Genomic DNA, 25,099 nt, shown 5'->3' with positions numbered 1-25,099 from the left:
CTCTTTCATTTTCAATACAATAATACAATTAGAGCTGTCGTCCTTAAGTCATTTTAGTCAATAGTGTCTTAGTCGACCAAAATGTATTATTCAAATAATGCTTTCATAGGGATCAAATGTTTTTTTAAGGGCCACAGCAGAAAGGAAACGACACAAGTGAGTTAGCTGTTATTTTGTGAATTAATATTTTCTGCCTTTTTACATGTAAAATGTAGAACTTGTCAGGTCACTTTGGGTCACATCTGGTCGGGTCATAGAAAAGATTTTGATAACATTATTCTAATTCCATTTTCTCACTGTGGCTCTGTCTGTGACTCTCACTGTGACTCTAACTGTAACTCTCACTGTGACTCTCACTGTGGCTCTGTCTGTGACTCTCACTGTGACTCTCACTGTGACTCTGTCTGTGACTCTGTCTGTGACTCTGTGACTCTCGCTGTGACTCTCACTGTGACTCTTACTGTAACTCTCACTGTGACTCTGTCTGTGACTCTGTCTGTGACTCTGTGACTCTCGCTGTGACTCTCACTGTGACTCTTACTGTAACTCTCACTGTGACTCTGTCTGTGACTCTCACTGTAACTCTCTCTGTGACTCTCACTGTGACTCTCACTGTGACTCTTACTGTAACTCTCACTATGACTCTCACTGTGACTCTCACTGTGACTCTGTCTGTGATTCTCACTGTGACTCTCACTGTGACTCTCACTGTAACTCTCTCTGTAACTCTCTCTGTGACTCTCTCTGTGACTCTCACTGTGACTCTCACTGTAACTCTCACTGTGACTCTCTCTGTGACTCTCACTGTAACTCTCTCTGTAGCTCTCTCTGTGACTCTCGCTGTGACTCTCACTGTGACTCTTACTGTAACTCACTATGACTCTCACTGTGACTCTGTCTGTGACTCTTACTGTGACTCTTACTGTAACTCTCACTATGACTCTCACTGTGACTCTCACTGTGACTCTGTCTGTGACTCTCACTGTGACTCTTACTGTGACTCTCGCTGTGACTCTGTCTGTGACTCTGTCTGTGACTCTCACTGTGACTCTCACTGTGACTCTCACTGTAACTCTCTCTAACTCTCTCTGTGACTCTCTCTGTGACTCTCACTGTAACTCTCTCTGTGACTCTCACTGTAACTCTCACTGTGACTCTCTCTGTAGCTCTCACTGTAACTCTCTCTGTGACTCTCTCTGTGACTCTCGCTGTGACTCTCACTGTGACTCTCTCTGTAACTCTCTCTGTGACTCTCTCTGTGACTCTCTCTGTGACTCTCACTGTAGCTCTCACTGTAACTCTCTCTGTGACTCTCTCTGTGACTCTCGCTGTGACTCTCAGGGTGACTCTCACTGTGACTCTCTCTGTGACTCTCACTGTAACTCTCTCTGTAGCTCTCTCTGTGACTCTCGCTGTGACTCTTACTGTAACTCTCACTGTGACTCTTACTGTGACTCTTACTGTAACTCACTATGACTCTCACTGTGACTCTCACTGTGACTCTGTCTGTGACTCTTACTGTGACTCTTACTGTAACTCTCACTATGACTCACTGTGACTCTCACTGTGACTCTCACTGTGACTCTGTCTGTGACTCTCACTGTGACTCTCGCTGTGACTCTGTCTGTGACTCTCACTGTGACTCTCACTGTGACTCTCACTGTAACTCTCTCTGTGACTCTCACTGTAACTCTCACTGTGACTCTCTCTGTAGCTCTCACTGTAACTCTCTCTGTGACTCTCGCTGTGACTCTCACTGTGACTCTCTCTGTAACTCTCTCTGTGACTCTCTCTGTGACTCTCACTGTAGCTCTCACTGTAACTCTCTCTGTGACTCTCTCTGTGACTCTCACGGTGACTCTCTCTGTGACTCTCTCTGTGACTCTCTCTGTGACTCTCACTGTAACTCTCTCTGTGACTCTCACTGTAACTCTCACTGTGACTCTCTCTGTGACTCTCACTGTAACTCTCACTGTAACTCTCTCTGTAGCTCTCACTGTAACTCTCTCTGTGACTCTTTGTAACTCTCACTGTGACTCTCTCTGTGACTCTCACTGTAACTCTCACTGTAACTCTCTCTGTAACTCTCACTGTGACTCTCTCTGTGACTCTCACTGTAACTCTCTCTGTTGCTCTCACTGTAACTCTCTCTGTGACTCTTTGTAACTCTCTCTGTGACTCTCTCTGTGACTCTCACTGTAGCTCTCACTGTAACTCTCTCTGTGACTCTCTCTGTGACTCTCTCTGTAGCTCTCTCTGTGACTCTCGCTGTGACTCTTACTGTAACTCTCACTGTGACTCTTACTGTGACTCTCACTGTAACTCTCTCTGTAGCTCTCTCTGTGACTCTCGCTGTGACTCTTACTGTAACTCTCACTGTGACTCTTACTGTGACTCTTACTGTAACTCACTATGACTCTCACTGTGACTCTCACTGTGACTCTGTCTGTGACTCTTACTGTAACTCTCACTATGACTCACTGTGACTCTCACTGTGACTCTGTCTGTGACTCTCACTGTGACTCTTACTGTGACTCTGTCTGTGACTCTGTCTGTGACTCTGTCTGTGACTCTCTCTGTAACTCTCTCTGTGACTCTCTCTGTGACTCTCTCTGTGACTCTCACTGTAACTCTCTCTGTAGCTCTCACTGTAACTCTCTCTGTAACTCTCTCTGTGACTCTCTCTGTGACTCTCTCTGTAACTCTCTCTGTGACTCTCTCTGTGACTCTCACTGTGACTCTCACTATGACTCTCACAGTGACTCTCTGCAAACTGACACTGTTCTCTGCACATGTCTGATTGAGGCTGACGCTGGCATTATTTCTCATTCAGGAACATTGATCACAGTCAGACAATAATGTGGGAGTCGTTTATGAAAATGAGATTCCATAAAGGTCACGATGGCAAACCGTTCATGGAAAGGTTTAGTGCAGGCACAGAATCCGGCCAAACAAACTAACGCAGCCGATATAAAAATGAAATGAGTGCAGTGGAAGAAATCAATGGTACTTCCTGATGAGATTGGCCGTAATTAATCACTTGAAATCAGTTTTGAGCCCACTCAGCTGCATTTCCTCTGCAGCGCTCAGCAGGCTGAGAAAGCATCGCCGCTGATCTTTTATATACAATTAAAGCAAATTATTTCAGCACAAATATGAATTGTCTCTGAAATATGACTGTGTACCTACAGCAGATGTGAACTAAACTATAATAGAATGTTCAGTTAGGCTAACGTTAAACCAATGGAGATTTTAGTCACTGGAGAATAAATGAGAAACCGTAGAACAATTTTCAATGTTTAACTGACATCTGATCTTAGCACTAAGGAATTTACAAGAAAATGTCAGTCACTTTTCTATTCTATTACAAAAAACGAGGGTTTTCTAGCCTCAAAATTGTATCCGAGCTTCACAAAGTTATTTTTGATGAACAAACATGTAACACAATTTTTTTCTGTTGAATTTCTCCATTGAAAATACATTATTTTCCACTTTTGCCTTCATTCTGCAATTTCATATGTTGTTGTTCATTTTTAAAAAGAGTCTACAGAGTGATACATGTATAAGATTTCGCTTTTATTTTTGTAACTTCCTGTGTGACCGGAAGTGACAGTGAAATGAAAATATACTTGAGAATCAAAAGACGCCACGTTTAAAGGTGAAAACATCGAAAAACATGGTGAACGCTATAAAAACCCAAAGGTAAAGATACAGGCGACGGGGGAACAAGATTTGTAACATTGATTAATGTATTATTCAACCATTTTAAACATTTCTTTTACAAATGCTGATGTAATGAGCTAATAACAGTGATTATACGGTTATAGAGTGATTATATATAGACAAAATGGTCATTATTCTTTATTTGTTCTTGCCTTGCTCTGGCGTTGGTTGAATGACACGGAATGGAAACAATAAAAACTCATTTAACCATCAGTTCTGGTCTTCTCAATTCAACTAGACGCTACACTAAATTTTTCTTTATTTTATTATTATCATTTTATTTATTGATTCTTTTCCACTTTGAGACAATGAAACATAAACGTGAGTAAGTCCTCTCCTTGAAATGCTGTGGGTCTAAAAGTCTAAAAAGTGAAGTCTTAAGTCAAACTACAGTAGGTGGCGGTAACCAAGAAGAAGAAGAAGAAGAAGAAGAAGGAGGAGGAGGAGGAGGAGGAGGAGGAGGAGGAGGAGGAGGAGGAGGAGGAGGAGAAGGAGAAGAAGAAGAAGAAGAAGAAGAAGAAGAAGAAGAAGAAGAAGAAGAAGAAGAAGAAGAAGAAGAAGAAGAAGAAGAAGAAGAAGAAGAAGAAGAAGAAGAAGAAGAAGAAGAAGAAGAAGAAGAAGAAGAAGAAGAAGAAGAAGAAGAAGAAGAAGACTTTTTTTCATCTCCCAAGGGGGGCGTGGCAGAAAGAGTTTGAGGATCTCGGTCCTACATCCATCCATAAGCTTGGTTGCTCAGCAGTAAAGACAATGCAGAGTATGTAGACACACTCATATAGCCTCAGTATAAGCTCATGCTGGAGGTCAGCTCGTGGATCTGACCCTTGTGTAAAAGCACAGCTGTACGGCACCGGTCCAGCAGGAGCATCTGCTGAGCGGCTGCACACAGATGGCCTCGCCTCCAGGAAGCGCTCAGGCACTCGGGGATTTACTTACACAGATGGGCATAACGTTACATTCAGTGGCATTAATACATGTATGTATATTGTGACCATTTTGAACAGGAAACAGGTAAGAATTAGGATTTCATTTTGATGGTTAAAGTGGCTGTTCATGATTTTTGTTCATGTAGTTGAGCAAATGTGTTTTGTCCTTGCACGTTCATCCATTTCTTTTCCACCGCTTGTTCGTGTTTGGGGTAGCAGATGGAGTGAGTAAAAGGTGAAGTTTTGTTAACCTAAATTAAATTAAAACAATAATGTTACAACAAACTTAATTCATTTCATTTATATTAGACTTTAACTTTGAGACAAACGGCTACTTTTAATAAACACACAGGTTTCCCCCGGTGAAGTGTTTACATCATATCTAAAGGTCTTAACATGCTGCCAGTGATTATTCACATTATTGAGGCCCCTGGAATTAGTTCATGAAAAGGACTGACACTCCTTTTATGTAGTTTACAGCTGATTGTTAGGGCTGCGGGGCTTTTATCATTGTTCATCGCTGCATGTTGCACCGAATCACCCAAACAAGTTACTACCCAGTGAATATAGTTCCCTCACAATGGCAATAAACCTTTTCTGATTCTCCGATATTAAAATAAGCCCTGAGCATCTATTAGTTAACTAAAGGGGGCGTCTCAACGTGCTGCCAGTGATTATTCATCTGTAACTTGCTCTCCGCTGTGTGAGCATTCAATTTAGATTTATTTGAGCAAGACTCAGCTGATTCTCCACAAAGAATTAATGTAATGTAAGTGAAGATCTGCACTTTTCAGGCCGGAACAAGTCGAGTGCCCCTATTGTCTTCAAACAGATGAGCATCCATTTGTCTGCTCACTGACACCTTGTGGCTGGAGGTAAAACCATCCTCAGAGTGACTAGAACTGAAGCCTTTCTCGTCCCGTTTTTCTTACCACCTCCTCCTGAATAACCACCACCACAATGCACAGTATCTTTCCTCAGATTCGTATGAAAGAGCGTGGCCCAGGGGTGTGTCTCTGTAACACTCACAGGGCTGTCTTTAAACTCACTGTACCCACCACTGTTCATTCACAAACTCCTCACACTGACACGCTGCTGAGTGGAACATTTCGACGGGCCTTACAGTGCCGCCTTGTTGGATCCGTGTTGTTGAAAAAAATTAAAAAAAAAACGCACAATTTCCTGCCTTTATTAGCTGCTCAAACATAAAGTGGAAACATAAAAATAAGGTCCGTGCTGCCTTTTTGAGTGGAAAAATCCTGCAGCAGCTTGAAGAGAAGCACGCACTCCCACACACTCTCCATTCTCGATGCCTGTTTTATCTAATGCGCCATGATTCAGAGCCGCTGTACATGTGCCACGCTGTACCGTCCACGAATGGAGGTGTGGGTGTCGCCTCTTTAGTGGGTGGTCTTTTCACTCAGACCTCACTGTTAATTTGTACGGTAAAGAACATAGAATAAGCAAAAGGTATAGTAACAGTTTTGTCTTGCTCGTGTGATTAATGGTCAGGCTGTGGCTACGAAGCTAAGTGCTGTTGACTCGGGCCGTTAACAGTGGCCGAGCAAAGCGTTTCCCTCTTTCTGAACCAATAAGCTTTCTATTTTTAGTGTTCTATCTGCATTGAATTGCTATAGATTGTCACGCCTCCAACGAGAATCTCTACTGACATATATCATTTCTGTGCTAAAGCTGATCGTGTAAACCATAAAAGGAGGTTGTAAGTATTTCAATCTGTGACTTAAACTTGAATATTCACAGCAAGTACAAGCAAGTACACAGCTTTTTGAGACGAGCAAAAGTAAATGAGGATGGACCAGCTCAGCGAGTCATTGGTGAATTTTTACCAATTCACCAATGACTTGTTTAGTCAGAGGAACTACACTGTCCCCCTCTTACTCGTGAAAGTGGGTCTAACTGACTTTATATTGTACTGTAATTGGGCAAACAAAAATATTTCTTCTTCTACCGACTCCTTTTGAGCACATAAAACTATGATGCTCAAAATGATGATGAAATGAATACAAATGTTACTAAAATAAAGGAAATAAAACACAATTACTGACGGTTATTCTGAATATTAGTTCAAACTTAGTACGGTACTTACCGACCTGAATTTCAAAACCCAACCTTAAACATTTTATTGCATATTTACTGGCCGTACGTTTCGAGAATGTCAAATTGTGAGAGCGAATCCAAAAGCTGTGGGGATCGTAAGATATGAAAATGGCTGCACTTTTGATAGGTTTCGTTTTACCTACGGGCGATGCATCCATGTTTGTGCAGATGTTTGCTCAGGTTTGGTCAGTGATCTAGATCATACACTCTTAACTCACGGAAGTCAGAATCAGTTAGGAGTGTATGATCTAGTACCGACCCACTGGCTGCCATGGCTGTGGCGACAGGCACACACTTTTCCTGTGATGGACTAGTATAGATGTAGAGAACTATTTTATTCAATATCTGCATCAATAAGGCCACTTCAATGCGAAGCGCTCACTTCTGAGAAAAGAAAACTGTCTGCAAAACCTGTGCGAGGATTTTAAAATATATATTAAAAAAAAATTAAAATCCGACCTACCAACCTGAATTTTTTCCCCAATGTTACCGGAAACACACTATTTCTTTTTTTTTGGCCTTAGCAGACTTGTTTTTTATCGAGTGTTCACGTTACATCTTAGTTTAGAATGATTGAAACATATTTCCCAATAAACAGGAACAAAAAGAAAGGTACCAGGAGCTGTAGGTTCCAACAGTATGAAAACCCTGGTCCCAGTATCAAGCCGAATATTGGTATCAGCTCAAAAAACAGACTGGACCAACCCTTGCCCAGCCTCTTTGGGCAAAGAGCAGTGGTAATGCAGCGTTACGAGAATGTCATAGTTGTCACAGTCGGTCCCTCATCTGAAGAGTGGGTCCAGTTCGCCTCAGTCGGTCCCTCATCTGAAGAGTGGGTCCAGTTCGCCTCAGTCGGTCCCTCATCTGAAGAGTGGGTCCAGTTCGCCTCAGTCGGTCCCTCATCTGCCTGAAGAGTGGGTCCAGCTCCAGTCTCCTCGTGTCCGTCTGTCCGTCTGTGAGAGTCGGATCTCTCCTTCACTGGAACTCCTCCAGGTTTCTACGCTTTTTTCCCAAAGAGGTTTTTTTTGTAGTTTTTCCTGGCCGAGAAGGAGAGTCTAAGGACAGAGGACCCTGGGACATCGTCCCTCGCCACCACAGACATTGTCTGACTCCATCGCCACCACAGACATTGTTGATTCATTTCTCCCTGTGGCCCTCAGAGGCAACTGTTGTTGTGATTTTGGGCCTTACAAAAATAAATTGATTTGATTTGATTTGATTTGTTGTGGAGTCTTGAATCTCCTCTGAAAACCTGCCACATCTGGGATCCTGGTGTATTCCACGTTGCTGCTCTTCTCATTAACACTTCTCCAGCTGTAAGAGCACCTTCCACACCTTTTCTCTCTTTTTACAACGTTCCAACAACTTTACAAAGCTCGTCTTAGTTATCAGCGTAGACAACGTTGCTCTACTACAACGTGTTGACAGGATCAGACATATAAAATAAAAATAAAAATAACTTTTAAGTTTAATAACAAAACCGTGGATGACCCAAGCTGCCCCGACGGTTAAGGACTGGACGGACATCATAACTGACATACGCAACATGGAAAAAATAACCGCCAGACTCAACTTGAAAATGGACTAATTCAACAAGCAATGGACAAAATGGGACTCATACTTCCTGCCATAAGATGCTTTAACCCCCTTTTTCCATTAGATGCTAGTTCACTTTCTGCTAACCCTTATCCTTTACATATTTTGAATTTGCTGTGTCCTACTCAGCCCTAAACCCCCTTTTTTTCTTTTTTATTTCTTTTTTATTATTATTATTTATTTTTCTCTTATTCTTATTATTTGTTTTATTTATTTGTATTATTCTAATATAAGCATAAGAGAAAATGTGTGTGTGTGTGTGTGTGTGTGTGTGTGCGTGTGTGTGTGTGTGTGTGTGCGTGTGTGTGCGTGTGTGCGTGTGTGTGTGTCGTGTGTGTGTGTGTGTGCGTGCGCGTGTGTGTGTGTGCGTGCATGTCTGTGTCTGTGTGTGTGTGTGTGCGTGTGTGTGTGTTGTGTGTGTGTCGTGTGTGTGTGTGTGTGTGCGTGTGCGTGTGTGCGTGTCTGTGTGTGTGTGTGTGTGTCGTGTGTGTGCGTGTGTGTGTGCGTGTGTGTGTGTGCGTGCGTGTCTGTGTGTGTGTGTGTGTCGTGTGTGTGTGTGTGTCGTGTGTGTGTGTGTGTGTGCGTGCGTGTCTGTGTGTGTGTGTGTGTCGTGTGTGTGTGTGTGTCGTGTGTGTGTGTGTGTCATGTGTGTGTGTGTCGTGTGTGTGTGTGTGTGTGTGCGTGTGTGTGCGTGTGTGCGTGTCGTGTGTGTGTGTGTGTGTGTGTGCGCGTGTGTGTGTGTGCGTGCGTGTCTGTGTGTGTGTGTGTGTGTGTGTGCGTGTGTGTGCGTGTGTGCGTGTGTGTGTGTCGTGTGTGTGTCGTGTGTGTGTGCGTGTGTGCGTGTCTGTGTGTGTGTGTGTGTCGTGTGTGTGTGTGTGTGTGTGCGTGCGTGTCTGTGTGTGTGTGTGTGTCGTGTGTGTGTGTGTGTCGTGTGTGTGTGTGTGTGTGTCATGTGTGTGTGTGTCGTGTGTGTGTGTGTGTGTGTCATGTGTGTGTGTGTCGTGTGTGTGTGTGTCGTGTGTGTGTGTGTGTGTGTGTGTGTGTGTGTGTGCGTGCATAAGTGAACTTGAAATTTGTACATCCATGTATGCATAAATATTTCTTTTTTCCTCTCATTATTTAATTTTATTCCCTAAATCTTTACAATAAATAGTTAAAAAAAAGAAATTGAAGTTTGAAATAGTCCATAAGCTTGTACCTTTATAATAATGATGTCTAAACCCTCTGATGGTGAAAGTATGTTGTTGAGTGAACTATGCTTTACTTGATGCATAAACTATTTTTACAGTTTCAATAGAGTTTTAAGAGCCATCAACATTGTCATCCAACATAGTGCTATCCCCATGTTCCCTCTTTCATTGGGTTCTCTCCTTTTACTTCTCCTTTTCCCTCCGAGCACAAATCTCCCTCCGTCTGCTCGTTGTAATTCAATCACAAAGTCGACTCGAGCTATAGTGACTGATGATGTTTTGCAGAAAATGCCCCAAAACGTCTTTCGATATTATCATTTCTAATACGCCGCACACTTTTGAAGATGGAGAGCAATATCAATGATACGTCAGTGTATTTGCTCCAGCTGTAGAACTCAATAACATCAATATTAACAACTTTAAACATATTTGATTACCAGAGGCTCACAAATCTGTTTTTTTTTGTTCCCCAAATATGATACTTCCTACTACAAACTCTTTCAAAATAATGGTCGTAATCAATGTGAACACTGCAGTCACGGCCTTTGCATCTCACCGGCATTCATAAACCATCAAAGTGGTGTAAAAATGACGTTTTTAATATTAATAATGTTGTAATCAAGTGAGAAGTGGCTCAATGTGTGCAAACAAACACTAATACTAAAACTAGTATGAGACCACATGGTAACTGAGATTAAATTACTCTTATTTGGTGTCAAGAATTACACTTCTTTGTACATTGGCTTTTATGGATACAACAGACAATTATTTTGCAAATTGATCGATTAAGATCAGATCATGAAAACCACCAGTACAGAGCACATCACAAATGAATTTACTTGGACTAAAGCCGGGCTCGAGAAACATTTAGATATTTTAGGGTATTCCGATAATTACTCACTCAAAATATCACTTTATACCTTCATTTAGAAGTTTACAGCATCATTTTATCATTTTTATTAGCCCTTTTTGCAGCATTTTTTTCCCAAAACAATATACACAATAATCAACTTTGCATAGCTCACAAACAAATAAAAGAAGCCCACGTCATGAACTGTTCCATCCTTTTTACATGTTTCATTTTTTAGACACGACGACACACAGATTTATGGCCGATGTCAAAACTGTGTACTAAATATACTTTGCTAAACCCCAATTGTTCTATTGTAACTTCCAGCACGACAGAAACAATCGAGACCACAGCCACTCTCGTCCCTGACCAGACCGCAGCCTCTTTTAAACCGACAAGATGCACCGCTTTCCGCATATCCTTAGACACAGTTGCACTCGCCCGTCCGTCAAACGCTGCGTCTCTGAGCATCCTTCGCTAGCCCGGCCCTTTGTCGATGTGCAGTGGTGTGGATGCGATCACGCGCCGCGCAGTCAAGATGGAGAGAGCGAGACAGTTGGACGGACGGACAAATGTATCTCCGGCGCTGTATCTGGCGGGCATAAGCACTCAGCGCTAAAAAGGGACGACAGCGCCAAGTGCCACGGGCTGGGCGTTTTACTGAACGGGCCGCGCACACAATCGCGACGGCGCGGACGCAAACGACACACCAGAGGAACGCGAGTCGAGAAAGCAGCCATGTAAAAGTGAGGTCGCACGTGGGGCAGAGGCTGGGAGGGAAGTGGCCGCGCATTTCAGGGAAATCCCTCGTTAAAATGTTAAAAAGCAACTGACGATGAATTCTAAGTATTTTTGATTTAAAGGTGCAATAGGCCTTTACGTTCATTAGCATGCAATACTGGTGGTCAGTTGTTTTGAGATCACAAAGGTCAAGTGTAATTGGTTTTCCTGGTTGTCTGTGAAATAGACACACTTCAAAAAATCTATTTCGTCTGACTCCTGGAACTAAGATCCAGGAAAATGTCACCGTCAAGTTTTTACCTCTAACATTCTCTTTTCATTCACGGTTATAGTAGGACGCATTATCCCCATGGGTGAAGTGTTTTGCCCAAGGACACACCAGTATTGGAGCTGGGTTGAAACTGGTCAGTGGGTAAATGCCACTTGACACGATCAGGCTCTAATTCTGCCTCACCAGGATAACGCGTCCATCGTTCCCACTCTGGCTGAACATGAAACGTGCTGGAGTGAACTGACAGCAAACTGACGTCTTTTCCTGTAGCACCGGAGCAGGTCTAACACCGCACACGTTAAGCGCTGGTGCCATGTTTAATGCTACATGACAAACAACGTGAGCGTTAGCGAGCTGCTGTTTGTCTGGCACTCTCGGCTCGGCTCTGTCGGCACTTCCAGCCATCTTTGTTCTTGAGATTTAATTTTAGATATTAGGCCGCAGTTATTTTATTACTTGGTTTACGGATTTTTAAATGAAATACATTGCACAGGCGGACGGAATATAAATATAATTTCAATTTCGCGGCGAGCAGGAGTGTGTAACAGTAGATTTAGCGTGTTTTAGACAGACAGAACTGATGCTTAAGTGTTTAAAATGTGTATTTGCGATATAAAAACTCGTAGCAGACAGAGAGACGGGCGCGTTTAGGGACAGACCCGCTCAAAAAAAAAATAGAATAGATTTTATTTATATTGTAGAAATCAATAATATAAGTGCGGCGGATCCGTAAACCAAGTAATAAAATAACTAAGGCCTGCTGTTTGTTGATGTATAAATTAGCACTTCACTTGGTTGCGTAACATAATGGGATTGTCAGTTTATACTTGAACTTGTCAATTCTCAAGTTCAAGTCTCTCGCTCTTAAACGTCCAAGCTGCAAGTCCCGCTTTAACGACAGACTCACAAAGAAAATCATTCAATTGACCCCCAATGATTATGAACGACTCTTCCATAGTCGAATTAACTGACCAGAATGACCGCTGTTTGTCAACCCTTCTTCCAAATCGCTTCCATTTTTCTGTATCTTCCCCAAACTCTTCATTTGAGGCAGGATTCTTCTCTCCGCTGTGTCCGTGTGTGAGACTGCACGCGGCATGCTAAGCGGCGGTTCACGGGCCTCGGCAGGGCTGGGCGAGTTGTCAATTATGACCATGATAAAAGGTCTGGAGAGACGCTGCTGTCAGAGCGGCGAATGGTGCAGAAAACGGCGGTACAGGGGTCGTGGCGAGCGTTTGAAAAGTCAAGACTTGGCTTGGATGTGTCTCTCGGTGAGGCAGCGGTGAAGTCACGGCCACACGCAGCCATAAAATGTTGAGCAGTGATTAAGACTTCATTGAGGAGTGATGAAAGTCGACGTTAGACTCTTAAAATGATTAAATGGAAGGCGGCGTTTAGGTGTACGACGATCAGTGCAATGAGCTTTACGAGCGTCGATGATAAACAGTAAAAGGCCAAATGTCCTTGCTATAATATGCATAACAACAGAGAACTACCATTTCTTTCAAACGTATATCTTTAAGTGTTTTTCCGTAACGATCCAGAGGTTGTAATGATGCAAATTTGGTTTGAATTGTAGTTATGAAGCCTGCGTAAATTCAGCCTGGAAGACCTAACTCCATCCATCTCCGTCAAGGCCTCCATGGAAGGACCCCTCTCCCCAGCGCCATCATCGCACTCAAGAGGGCGCCCGCCTGTCCGTCTGAGAGAGTCAGATCCCTCACTTCACCATAGACTCTCCCAGGTTTCTGCGCTTATCCCAAAGAGGTTATGCAGTTTTTCCTGGCCAAAGAAGTAGGGTGAAAGGTCAGGGGGCGTCTGTACCATGGCCCTCGCACCTGCTCCTCATCCCCAATCAAAGCTCTCAGTGACTCCTCCCCACTCCCAATCAGCACCAGGCGGTCGCATTTAAGCCCTCAGGCAGATGGCTCGGCCGCTCAAAACGTTCTGCGACCCACCACCTCCCCAGCTCCTCCTCTACATTCCCCTCATCCTCTACCTTCTCTTCACATCTACCACCACCAGTCTCCAGGCTCCGGGGGGAGACATCTAATACAAATAGATCATGGAGTGCCCATGATTGCAACGTCTTCCGCCGGGGTCTGAGCGCCAAATAACTCGTGAATAAAGCTTGCTAAACAGTCCATTCTCGTGGTCTCTTTGTCTCTCCAGGGTGAATTGTGTTTGGTTTGACCGTTACTTTCCTGTACATTTTCAGCTTTAAAACGCATGTACTACATAAAGTGTACTTCCTATTAGCTCGTACTTAGTTCCAAAAGTCTTTCGTTTAGAGCATTTTGGTGCATGTGACTTCAGAATGTCGCCTAATTGATTTGATGCTACCGCTATAGCCTACGCGACACAGTTGAAGTGAGGACACTCGCAGAGCATCATCAATACATTTCCATCATTTTCTGTGTACCGAGGCCTGGACTATTATTTACTGCAAACGGCTACAACCCAGGGCCTAGTAAATTGTCTTGCGGTGCTTTTTGGACAGATTTACACAGAGCTAGGCTAACGCTAACCCACTGCATCACCGGTTATGGGCTGTTACTGTTATAAAACGCTTCCCAGTGCATTGTAGAGGACTCTTTCTGACCCCACCTGGTTGAATATAGGTTTATGAATACTACTGGGGTAATACTTTGTAGCAGAGCGCCACAAACTCATTACAGCAAAATATGTATCGTTCAAGTCATTATAGTTCGCCTAATTTCTAATAGCGCAAACAAATGCTAATTGTAGACTAAGGAGCTCAGAATGTAGGCTTTTTCTTATAGGAAAGTTAAGGCGCAGCGCACGTGCTCTGGGTGCAGCTGGACGCAGTGTCTTGGGTTTGGATCCCGACTCCCGACGGTTTGCTGCATGTCCTCCCTTCTCTCTCATTCCCAATTTCACACTGTCTAATAAAGCCTACGGGCAAGAAAATTATTCGCAAATTTAAAAAAAAAAGGAAAGCGCTTCGAGCATACATTTTGATTTGATTCTTCGGCTATGACCTAAATCGACAAAGCAAGTTCCTATGTAATTTTGTTTATTGACAGTTTATAGGCAATAAACCTTTTCTGATTCTGATTCTGGTTCTGACTCTGATGACCTCTCGTGTGTGTCTGCAGGCGACTCTTTCTCTCTTTCATCCTCCAGCCCACACTCTTCTTTTCCAGTTGAGCTTCTGGTCACATTGTTTCATACCTGGAAAACCCACCAATCCCAGTGCTCCTGTCAAGAGCAAAGAATTGGCTTAGACAGATTATTATCTTTTCAATATAGCCTATAAATAACAGCATTTATATTAGATTCACTAATGATGCTCATATGTTTGGGCTGAGTCTGTGGTTATTACTGAGTTATAAAGAAATGATGACATGTGCTTGTGAAAGGGAATGCAAACATACAGCCTATTAATGGTGATAGCAGCAGGAAAGACAGCTGTCAATCACACATACAGTCCTCAGATTATGGCAGCAGATGATTGGCTCTTGGTGTAAATGGTCAATAAGTGAGTTAATCAAAAGGAAGTGTGCTAAACCCGGCCACTTATTCCATGAGACAAACTGAAAACACTAAAGGAATGCATTGCACCCATGTACACTACACACTTTTAAGCATAAATGAGACAAAACGTGCTCAACGGATCAAAAAGCCAATTCAAATGGTCTGAAGAATAAAGGGTGGGAATTCCTGCAGTTGGCCCAACATTTATCATGAGAAAACAAGACAGGCCGCCGCACAGCGCTGTCTCCGCGCCGCTGCCCACTCACTGTGGGCTGTGGAAGTGAAGAATTAGTATGAACGACCCATGATACCACACATCTGTGCACGAACCTGCCTCTGCTGCAGTGCACAGGGGTCTGCACGCCCTGTCAATCTTCAATCGCCTCAATCTGTGGCCCGCCCTCCCTCCTGCTCCATCATCTCCATCATCTCCATCATCTCACATGTACTATCACCAGGCCTGATCCGAGCAGCGTCGGAGTAGCACCTCAGACCTCAGCTCAGCCCCAGACCGCTCCGAAGAGCCGGTGTGCTCGTGTTAGGAGATGCCTTACTTGCTTTCCCGGGCCGAGGCCTCTGCAGCAGCTTCTGCACCGTGAGCAGGTCCTCGGTCTTCACCGCCTGCAGCAGTTCCTGGTCCTTCCCCATGGTCCGCTCAGAGCCGCTCTACTCCCGCAGCATCCTCCGCTACCGCGGCGCACAGCCCGGCCTCACTGAAGGGTGCGCCCGCCCCGGCCGTATCAGCGAGCCTCCTCCCGGTGGCCCGGTCCCTGAGGTGCCGGTCCGCACTAGCAGGGAGCTGGCATGAGACCGCGGAGGACACGGGGGGGAAGGATGCTCTCCGGTTTCGCTAGAGGACTGACGCTCCTTTGCACGACGAGAGACGCTCGCAGTCGCTGCAGCTGCGGCTCAACTAAAACCGCGCCAAGCTCGATATACAGCGGTCCTAATGTAGTCCTAATGTAGTCCTAATGTAGTCCTAATGTAGTCCTAATGTAGTCCTAATGTAGACCCGGTGTAGACCCGGTGTAGACCCGGTGTAGACCTGGTCCAGTCCAGAGGCGGCTTCAGAGAGCGGCCACGCAGCGTCTGGGGCTCTCGTGCTCGGCGTCGTAAACACATCCAGCTGCAGCCATCCCCGCGTGCGCTGCTCCTCACGCGCTCGAGCGCTGGATGTGGAAAGCAGTGTCCGCGTGGGGGCGGGGGCGAGCACAGTGATGGTGCACGTGCACAAGCGCGCGCCCTCCAGCTGCCTCGCGCGCGCGCTACTGTGACTGCAGCCTGGGGGCGTGTCCTGAACTACCCCCGCCCCTCTCCTCTCCCGCGGTTTCCATGGAGCTTCTCGCTTCTTGCGCCAAAGAGAAATGCGCTGCTCAGAGAGCGAACGTTTTCAACTTCCTCATCTACGTAAGACAATAAAGAATAGTCTATGGAAACAACAACAGGTCATTTCAAATCTGACAAAGTCTGGCACAGGTTTACGCACAGCATTATAAATCCATCTAAGATTTAATAGAATGTATTCTTTCAGCAGAAGCTATAAAACTTTAAGTTGTAAGGGAATATCTGTTCTGGCTGAATGAAAAACTCAAGCAAAGTAGCACTTATCACAGTAGACCTGGCTGTAGGCCTAAACTGTTTCCTACTTGTAAAATCCTGTTAGGATGTTTATTTATTTATGTGTTCATGTATTTATTTGACTCAGAAATAGTGTAATAAATATATTGCGCAGACCAGAGACAGCTACAAGCTAACTTCCATCTGTAGTCCCTGAGCAAAGGCATTTTTTACTAAGCCAAGCCTAAAATAATATTTGGTTTAATCCCTGCTCATAGGCCTAGTCGTGATGGTTAGATTTGGAACACATTTGGGGCTCTTTGGCCTCTTCATCCACCTCCAACTCTATGTTTACAGCTTACATGTGCAGGCCATCATGTTGCACATGAGGAGATGCAGGACAAACTTCAGTTGGTCAGAAATCACTTTTGCGCTTGGAACAAAGTGTTGGACCTTGACTTTTCTCTGCAGTCTCTCTCTGTGTGGGCAGTGCAGTGCTGATGCTGCCCGTCCTCCTCCACGTCAGTTATGTAACAACACTAAAGAGTAGCTCATATGGCACTGAGATACTGGAAGTATTTTTAAACGCCTCATTGTTCGACGTGTTTTCAAGCAGCACTGGGCTGGCCCTCTAGAAGCAGGATTTTAAAAAGCTTGAATGTATTCAGACTAGATCAGGCCTATATTACGTGTACTTAATGCCCTATGACTGTAAACTTGGTCAGGATAGGCTTTGGGCCGCATTAGAAGCACATAGGCTTTAAAATGGTCTTAACTCTTAAAGCTATGGTCTGACCATAGATTGGACCTGTTGTAGGAGTTTGATTAGCTTATAGTTATTTTTTTTGTTTCACTAGACATTTGCTCGAGTTTAAATGAATGTAACGAGTGTATAAGTATTAAAATATATATATAATTGGTCTGCACTGCACTACACATTACAACACTGACCTCTTGTGGTCAGATAATGCATGTCACACGTCTCCATGAAGCTCCAAACATCAAGACATAATGTTAGCCAAAGTAGCATGGATTCATCTCTCTACGGCGGAGTATAAGGGCCAAAACTAACAGTCGTTCTTTCTGTCTTTCTTTCTTTCGTTCTTTCTTTCTTTCTGTCTTTATTTATTTATTTATTTATATAGCTAATCTAATTGACCCCCGCTTAATCCCGCCCATGCCCCTTGTCTTTCACTGTGAGTGGTCGAGCTCTCCGTCAACCCCGCCCATGCCCCTTGTCTTTCACTGTGAGTGGTCGAGCTCTCCGTCAACCCCGCCCATGCCCCTTGTCTTTCACTGTGAGTGGTCGAGCTGTACGTCACTCCAGCCTGGCCCCACCCACAGGCTCAGACAGGGAACAGGTTGAACAGAAGTGTCGTTACTCACGTTACAGCTGAGTACAGGCGGAAACCAAACCTGCGTCAAACTGGTAAGTGCTGTCATTCTCCCGGTAAACCTCCCGCTGCAGACGGTTGGATCTGGTCTCGTGTTCACATTCGACATCTTTATTTTGGCCGCGTTGTGGCTCGTGAGTTTGAAGAGCTTTGTCTGCGCCGCTTCCACGCGTCCTCCTCTCGCGCGGGTCCCGTTAGCCTCGGATCCCCCCGCGGTGGCTCTAGTCGGTGCTTCTTTTCTCTACCGGAGCTTGTTTATTTGTCCATAATTATGCACTTTGCAGAATTAATCTTCCAGGCTCCCACATAACTTGTCACGCGGTGTTTTTAAAGACGTAACGGGACGCGCGGTGCACGGCTAGCTTATTAGCAACACAAGAGGCTAATGTCGTGACTGCTGCATACAATTACACTTTACATTACACTTTACATTACACTTTACATTACACTTTACATTACAATTTACATTACAATTTACATTACACTTTACATTACACTTTACATTATAATTTACATGCGAGATGCAAAACTGAGAGAGATCAGCACTTTGAAATGCATAAATATCTTCAGACACAACATTAATACCGCTAATAATATAGATTTATGTTTTTGTACATTTTAAAACGTTGCAAAGTGCTCCTAATTCAATGCTTTATCTTAAATTGGTTATTATTTATCATTCGTTTTAATGTATTATCTCATCATCATTGCTGTCAACGCACAAAACGACCTGAATTATCTTTGTTTGCAATGCTAAAATATCATTAATCACATGACCATATGGACATGTTTATTGAGAATGTCATGGAAACGTGTCATGTTGACGTATTTAGTGTATGTGTGCAATGCATCGCTATGATTGTTGAAACGTTTTGTGCAAGTTCTGGTATTCATAGAACTCTTGATCATGATACTGTCACTGCAGCAGACTAAAGTGTTAACATCATTTCCTGTTCCCCCTCAGTGCCTCTGTGTTAGTTCTCACGCCACTCTTTCTCTGCCCTCCTCGCTCTTTTTGGCCCCTGCAGGAAGGCCTCAGCGCAGCGTGGGTGCCCAGGGATCCACTGCCCGAGTGTGGGGAGGTCCGCGCCGTCCGACACCCCGCCGACATGGACCACACCAAGGGGGGTCTGGTCATCTTCACCGGCAACTCGCACCCGTCGAGCCGCGAGCTGAGCAAGAGGATATCCGAGTAAGTACTTTCTCCTCTCGCGCTCACGTACAAATACTCGTAGGCGCTGGTAGGACTGGTTGTGTCACTGTACAGTACACGTGACAGAAAAAAAAGGCAGCCTCGGGAGACGAAGAATGTGTCTGAAACAACGTGGTCCGTCTGTTTACGCTGACCACTGCGTCGTCGTAGCGTTCGTGTCAAAGTTGAGCCAGCGTGCCATAGAGATTTGGGTATAATTCAGTTTTTCATGCAATAGCTCCATGAATCGCAAGCTGTCCTGAGCTGTTATGTTAAATAATCCTTAGCCCATGGTCCGAAGCTGTAGACTACACACTGGTACGTATGCTGTATCTGTTATTGTTGATGGCACAATACTGTGGCTCCGGAGATTACACATTGATTTGCATATTGTTCTTTGAAAACAAACCGAGGGGGGAGAAAAAGCGACGGGAGGTGACGGGAAACGTATATTTAAAGGCATTTTGCAGGTGTATAATTGTGAAGCCAGAAACATCACGGATCATGGACCACTTTAAAGCAGTTTATGGTCAAATCATATGGTCTATTGGTCAAATACAACTTCACAAAACTACATCTTTTTGTCAAAATAGTCAACTTATCAATATAAATGATGGATTGTTTGTTGTAAGAAAGGCTTGGAAAGACCTTTTGAGAGGCTGTATGATAAACTAGTTCAAATTCCATCAAAACAATGGCCTTTTAAAATGGCTCTAAGTGAATTTATAATTCATATTTAAACTTAAAATCCTTAGACTTTCCTATGACTTTTAGCCTAAAAGATTACTATAACTATATGTTGCCTTGGCTGCATCTGTAAATTGGAGAAAAATGATTAGCGTAATATTTCCCTTCTCACCGTAATAATAAAATAGAGTGAATAAAGCCTAAATGCAACTAAATTGTGAATTATTTAGCAAATGATCAATCCAATTTACTGGCCATAATTTTCTAGTGAGTGAGTATATTTTTAGGTGTGGATGGTGTTGTGAATGGAGCTAACAGTATGTCCTCTCCTCAGGCGGTTAGGGGTGGAACTGGGCAAGGTGCAGGTCTACCAGGAGGCCAACCGAGGTGAGGTGCTCGGAAACCGCTGTTTCACTAGAACACCCTGAGTTTTAGTTCCCTTTAGCCTTCTACTAAACCAAGTCGTTATTTAACTGTAGTTCATAATATTAGACCGTATGTTTGGTCTGGAGACGCCATCTGTGATAACATTAGTCACTCCTTTGACCTCGAGGCGTTTGTGTTCATTTCTAGTTCGTGGGAGACTTTGTTGTGGAATGTCGCTGCCTTCACTTTGTTTTGAGTCCCGAGTCCGAAGAGACGGTTGCTCTAATGACCAAACTCCTGAGCCTTTTGTTCGACTGCAGTGGGCTTCAGTAGGTTTAATGCACTTGCTCATCCACTTCTGTTATGTTTCCATAGAAACGCGGGTCCAGATCCAGGAGTCCGTGCGAGGCAAAGATGTGTTTGTGATTCAAACTGTGTCCAAGTAAGTGTGTTAAAAAGTGACATTTGGTTATCTTCAAGAGCTATATGCCAGTATGAATTGGTTGGGCTAAATAATGACTAATTAAGATGTGAGGAATGTCCTTCACTGTGTCGACATCAACTGGTGTAGGCTGTTGAGGAAGTTCATTGTCTCTATATTGAGGCGTTTCAGGTAGAGCGCCGTAAACACTGGTAATCTATGTTTGTCTTGGTGTCAGGGATGTGAACACTACCATCATGGAGCTGCTGATCATGGTGTACGCGTGCCGGACGTCCTGTGCCCGCAGCATCACAGGAGTGCTGCCCTACTTCCCCTACAGCAAGCAGTGTAAGATGAGGAAGAGGGGCTCCATCGTGTCCAAGCTCATCGCCTCCATGATGTGTAAAGCAGGTGACTGACTTACGGAATCTACCCCATTTATTTGTGTAGTGACAGTTTTGTCTGCTGCACACACTCAATCAATCGGTATTAAAAATGATCTTATTTCGACAACTGTAATACCTGTACTGTATAAATGCCATGGTGGTAATCAGTGGCACAATTGAATGAATGCTTGTTTGAGTGGGTGCGGCGTCCTTGGCCCAAGTGGAATATTTCATGTAGCTCGGGGTCTTGTTCACGAGTGAGTGTCAGAGTGTGAGACTGTGTGATGCGGCCGTTGTATGAGACTGTTGTGGTGAAGTATGAGATGAGTCGATTTACCGGTCAATCTACATTCCTACCCTCGCCTGTGGCCATGAGCTTTGGGTAATGGCCGAAAGGACATTGACACAGGCATTCTCTCAGAAATAAGATGAGGAGCTTGGATTAGAGCTGCTGCTTCTCCACATTGAGAGGAGCCAGCTGAGGTGGCTCGGGCATTTGTTCCGGCGCCTCCTTGGTCTGGGAAGGTGTTCCGGGCATGTCAGACCGGGAAGAGGCCCCAGGGAAGACCCAGGACACGCTGGGGGGACAATGTCTCTCGGCTGGACAGAAGTGTCTGGGTTGAGAGAAGTCTGGGAGTCCCTGCTTGGACTGCTGGACACGTGCCCCGGCTAAATGGAATAAGATGGATGGATGAACGGACAGTGATTGTGAATATTTTTTTGTGTAGCAACAGAATGGACATTGACCCAGATCATTTAAACATGTTAAAAATGTATTTAACTTTTTGTGTGTGAATTTTACACATCCCACTAGAGCTTTGCTCACATTAGCTTGGCTCACATTAGCTTGTCATAACAATAATGTCATAATGGCTGATGCATGTCTCTCTCTGAAGGTCTGACCCACCTCATCACCATGGACCTCCATCAGAAAGAAATCCAGGGCTTCTTCAATATTCCAGTGGACAATCTGAGGGCATCACCCTTCCTGCTGCAGTACATCCAGGAGGAGGTACTGGAGCTTCTCACAGACACGTACAATACTCTCATGTACTCTACACCACTGATGGCCTCATAATTGATGCTTCTGTCCTCTGCAGATTCCCGACTATAGAAATGCAGTCATAGTGGCCAAATCCCCTGCTTCTGCCAAAAGGTATTCACATTAGCAGGCTCCATACGGCTTCTATATACTCGCATTCCAATGTGTTAGTGCTAATGGGGCACTGCTGGCTTTGTCACAGTCATGCCCAGTCTGCCAGGTCTGTAAAATGTCTATTTGATTTAATTAGTTTGGCAAATGAGTATTTTAGTAACTGAGAAGAGTAAAACTATGGCTCAAGGTACGATATCATTACTTTTGTGCTGAAATGGAAACGTTCCTTCAGATGTGTTGCTGTGCTATTTCCAATTACCACTGGGTGGAGCCAAAGAGGGCTTTGCATATAAACCTTTCCTTGGTTAGAAATCAGAAAACTATAACTAGAATTGTTAGACACTGACAAAAAATGTTTATTTGCATTTATATAGTTGTGTTCATGTTTCTACTCTTGATATAAACTTGTCTGCTTTGTTCTACCCCAGGGCACAGTCTTTCGCTGAGCGTCTGCGTTTGGGGTTAGCCGTGATTCATGGCGAGGCGCAGGATGCAGAATCGGACCAGGTGGACGGGCGACACTCGCCTCCCACTGTCAGAACCACGGGTGCCATCCACCCCAGCATGGACATCCCACGTAAGAATCCACTGCACTTGCCACTGTCGTTCATAGGATTTGAGTAGAACTTAGTAAACTGACTAGATGCTAATAATAAACACAGATAAATGTGAATGTATAACAGGCAGTATAATTAACTTGCACAGTAAAATTAATTCCAATCACAGGACGGCATAATTTTTATTTTTTTGCTTTCAACGAGGTCCATTTGGATAGATCTGGTGAAGAACTTGAATCAAGAGTGCTGCACATATTGATCTGGCTCTGGTTGGATTAGAAGTTTGAATGAAGTGAAATTGTCTTGTCTGTTTCAGTGCTGATCCCCAAAGAGAAGCCTCCTATAACTGTGGTGGGGGACGTAGGAGGACGCATCGCTATCATAGTGGTGAGAATCTGGGCTGTCGTCCGTATGAAATAACTGGTTCAGACGATTGCCTAATCCTCATGTTTGTGTGTCAGGATGACATCATTGACGACGTGGACAGCTTTGTTGCTGCAGCAGAGACTTTGAAGGAGCGAGGAGCCTACAAAATCTACGTCATGGCCACACACGGCCTGCTGTCCTCTGAGGCGCCGCGCTTCATCGAGGAGTCGGCCATAGATGAGGTCAGCTACAACCACAGCACGGACAAGCCTCTGAACTTAGGACGAGCCTCTGAACTTAGGACGAGCCTCTGAACTTAGGACGAGCCTCTGAACTTAGGACGAGCCTCTGAACTCAGGACGAGCCTCTGAACTCAGGACGAGCCTCTGAACTCAGGACGAGCCTCTGAACTCAGGACGAGCCTCTGAACTCAGGACGAGCCTCTGAACTCAGGACGAGCCTCTGAACTCAGGACGAGCCTCTGAACTCAGGACGAGCCTCTGAACTCAGGACGAGCCTCTGAACTCAGGACGAGCCTCTGAACTCAGGACGAGCCTCTGAACTCAGGACGAGCCTCTGAACTCAGGACGAGCCTCTGAACTCAGGACGAGCCTCTGAACTCAGGACGAGCCTCTGAACTTAGGACACTGTCAAATTGACGTAACTTGTGACCTACTGTGGACTATTTAATTGCTTTATGCATTACAAATCAACAGTATGTTTTTAGTCCTGCATATTTACGGAGTTCAGGCAAATGTTTTCTTCCTTATTTGAAGATTATTTGAAGACTTTCCCATTCTAAAGACATCATATTTTGATTTGAATTGGAGTACACGCATGTTATGACACATCCTTGAAACCAGTAATATCAATCTGCACCGTTATTTGGATTTGAATTCTGCCAAATTGTAATGCGTTTGTTTTGTAGGTGGTGGTGACCAACACGATTCCCCACGAACTGCAGAAACTCCAGTGTCCAAAGATCAAGACGGTGGACATCAGCATGATCCTGTCCGAGGCCATTCGCCGCATTCACAACGGAGAGTCCATGTCTTACCTGTTCCGCAACATCGGGGTGGACGACTAAAACGCACACGACCTCCCGACGAAGTCCCTCAGCGAAAACGCCACTTGCTCGTGTTGTAGCTCCGTCACAAACTAACCCAGACTGAAACGTGCACTCGGGACGGAGCAGGTTTAGCCCTAGTTTTTCAAATTAAGAGCCAATGACTGCCCTGTTTGTACTCGTTACCTCTATTAACATAACTAACACGTTTGTTACTCGTCTCTTAACGTGGAATGTCTTTGTGGTTTAATACTGTTACTAGTTGTACTGCAGTGTGTCAGTGCCTTGGACAAACTTTCAGAACACGCCTTCAGTTTGATAGTTTGGTCACTTTGTATCGATCAAATCTGTGTTAATTCATCTCCATTTCCATAACAAAAAGGCTTGTTTTTATTTATTTTTTATGTTATTTTAAATGTTTCAATGGTTTAGTGTTTTTGTAAGTTGTTTTTTTACAGAAGTTCAAAGATGCTTGGTGTGTTTTCTCTCTTGAATCAATTGAAGTATGTTTTGAGGAGCAGACCGAAGCAAATACCGCAAGGATTTTAAATTATTAGCCTCCAATTTGTGTTTTTACAGTAATTTACTCTAAACTTTACAAAATACTAAACCATTTCATTTTGTCTAATGGCTTTTAGACAAATAACTAAGTAGCTACGAGTTGACCATATGTGTGTTTGCCATAGTGCTTAGCTGCTCAAATGTTCAAGTGTCCCGTGCTAAAGCTAAACTGGAATTTAGATCAACCATTTTGTCAATTTAATTTTGTGCCATTTTTCCTTTTTCACGGCTTCCAAGTGAGTGGCCATATTCTCTGGATATTTCATCATTAACTACCTATGAAAGGAGTCATTTGTTTCATTATTGGACTAATTTAATTTTGTTTAAAACATGTAGTTGTTCTTGACTGAAGCAGGTCTTTGTCGCCGTATCAGGTGTCCTCAAATGTTTTGTATTTATTTTCAGCACTGAAGATGAATAAAGATCAATAGTGCTAAACTCAAAACCATTGTCTTTCGTCGAGATACGAGCAACACACAC

General features: G+C 44.1%; 2 protein-coding genes across 11 annotated transcripts in view; one reads left to right on the top strand and one right to left on the bottom strand.

Moving 5' to 3' along the window:
• caskin1 (CASK interacting protein 1) overlaps positions 1 to 15,809 on the bottom strand; it is a 99,582-nt gene extending 83,773 nt beyond the window's left edge. For 6 of the 9 annotated variants that reach the window (XM_072443582.1, XM_072443584.1, XM_072443585.1 and 3 more), the window contains exon 1: positions 15,465 to 15,809. In XM_072443582.1, the coding sequence (XP_072299683.1) occupies positions 15,465 to 15,558 (94 nt within the window). In that variant the 5' untranslated portion in view covers positions 15,559 to 15,809. The remainder of the gene's footprint in view (positions 1 to 15,464) is intronic. The other 3 variants (XM_072443583.1, XM_072443586.1, XM_072443591.1) reach the window with 1 other exon arrangement.
• A 2,004-nt stretch (positions 15,810 to 17,813) lies between these two features.
• Positions 17,814 to 25,064, top strand: prpsap2 (phosphoribosyl pyrophosphate synthetase-associated protein 2). 2 transcript variants are annotated; one of them, XM_072443577.1, is made up of 11 exons: positions 17,814 to 17,896; positions 18,890 to 19,053; positions 20,075 to 20,127; positions 20,482 to 20,548; positions 20,766 to 20,938; positions 21,810 to 21,925; positions 22,014 to 22,069; positions 22,498 to 22,646; positions 22,943 to 23,013; positions 23,088 to 23,234; positions 23,921 to 25,064. In XM_072443577.1, the coding sequence occupies exons 2-11, from the start codon at positions 18,971 to 18,973 to the stop codon at positions 24,077 to 24,079; spliced, it is 1,074 nt and encodes a 357-aa protein (XP_072299678.1). In that variant the 5' UTR covers positions 17,814 to 17,896; positions 18,890 to 18,970; the 3' UTR covers positions 24,080 to 25,064. The 2 variants fall into 2 exon arrangements, with proteins under 2 accessions (XP_072299678.1, XP_072299679.1); XM_072443578.1 differs by lacking the exons at positions 17,814 to 17,896; positions 20,075 to 20,127.
• Positions 25,065 to 25,099: the final 35 nt, after the last annotated feature.

The sequence above is a fragment of the Eucyclogobius newberryi genome, unplaced genomic scaffold (genome assembly GCF_026437365.1).
Source record: "Eucyclogobius newberryi isolate DKJ021-1_F unplaced genomic scaffold, fEucNew1.0.hap1 SCAF_13, whole genome shotgun sequence".
Taxonomy (NCBI): domain Eukaryota; kingdom Metazoa; phylum Chordata; class Actinopteri; order Gobiiformes; family Gobiidae; genus Eucyclogobius; species Eucyclogobius newberryi.
This window is presented reverse-complemented; position numbering and strand designations above follow the sequence as displayed.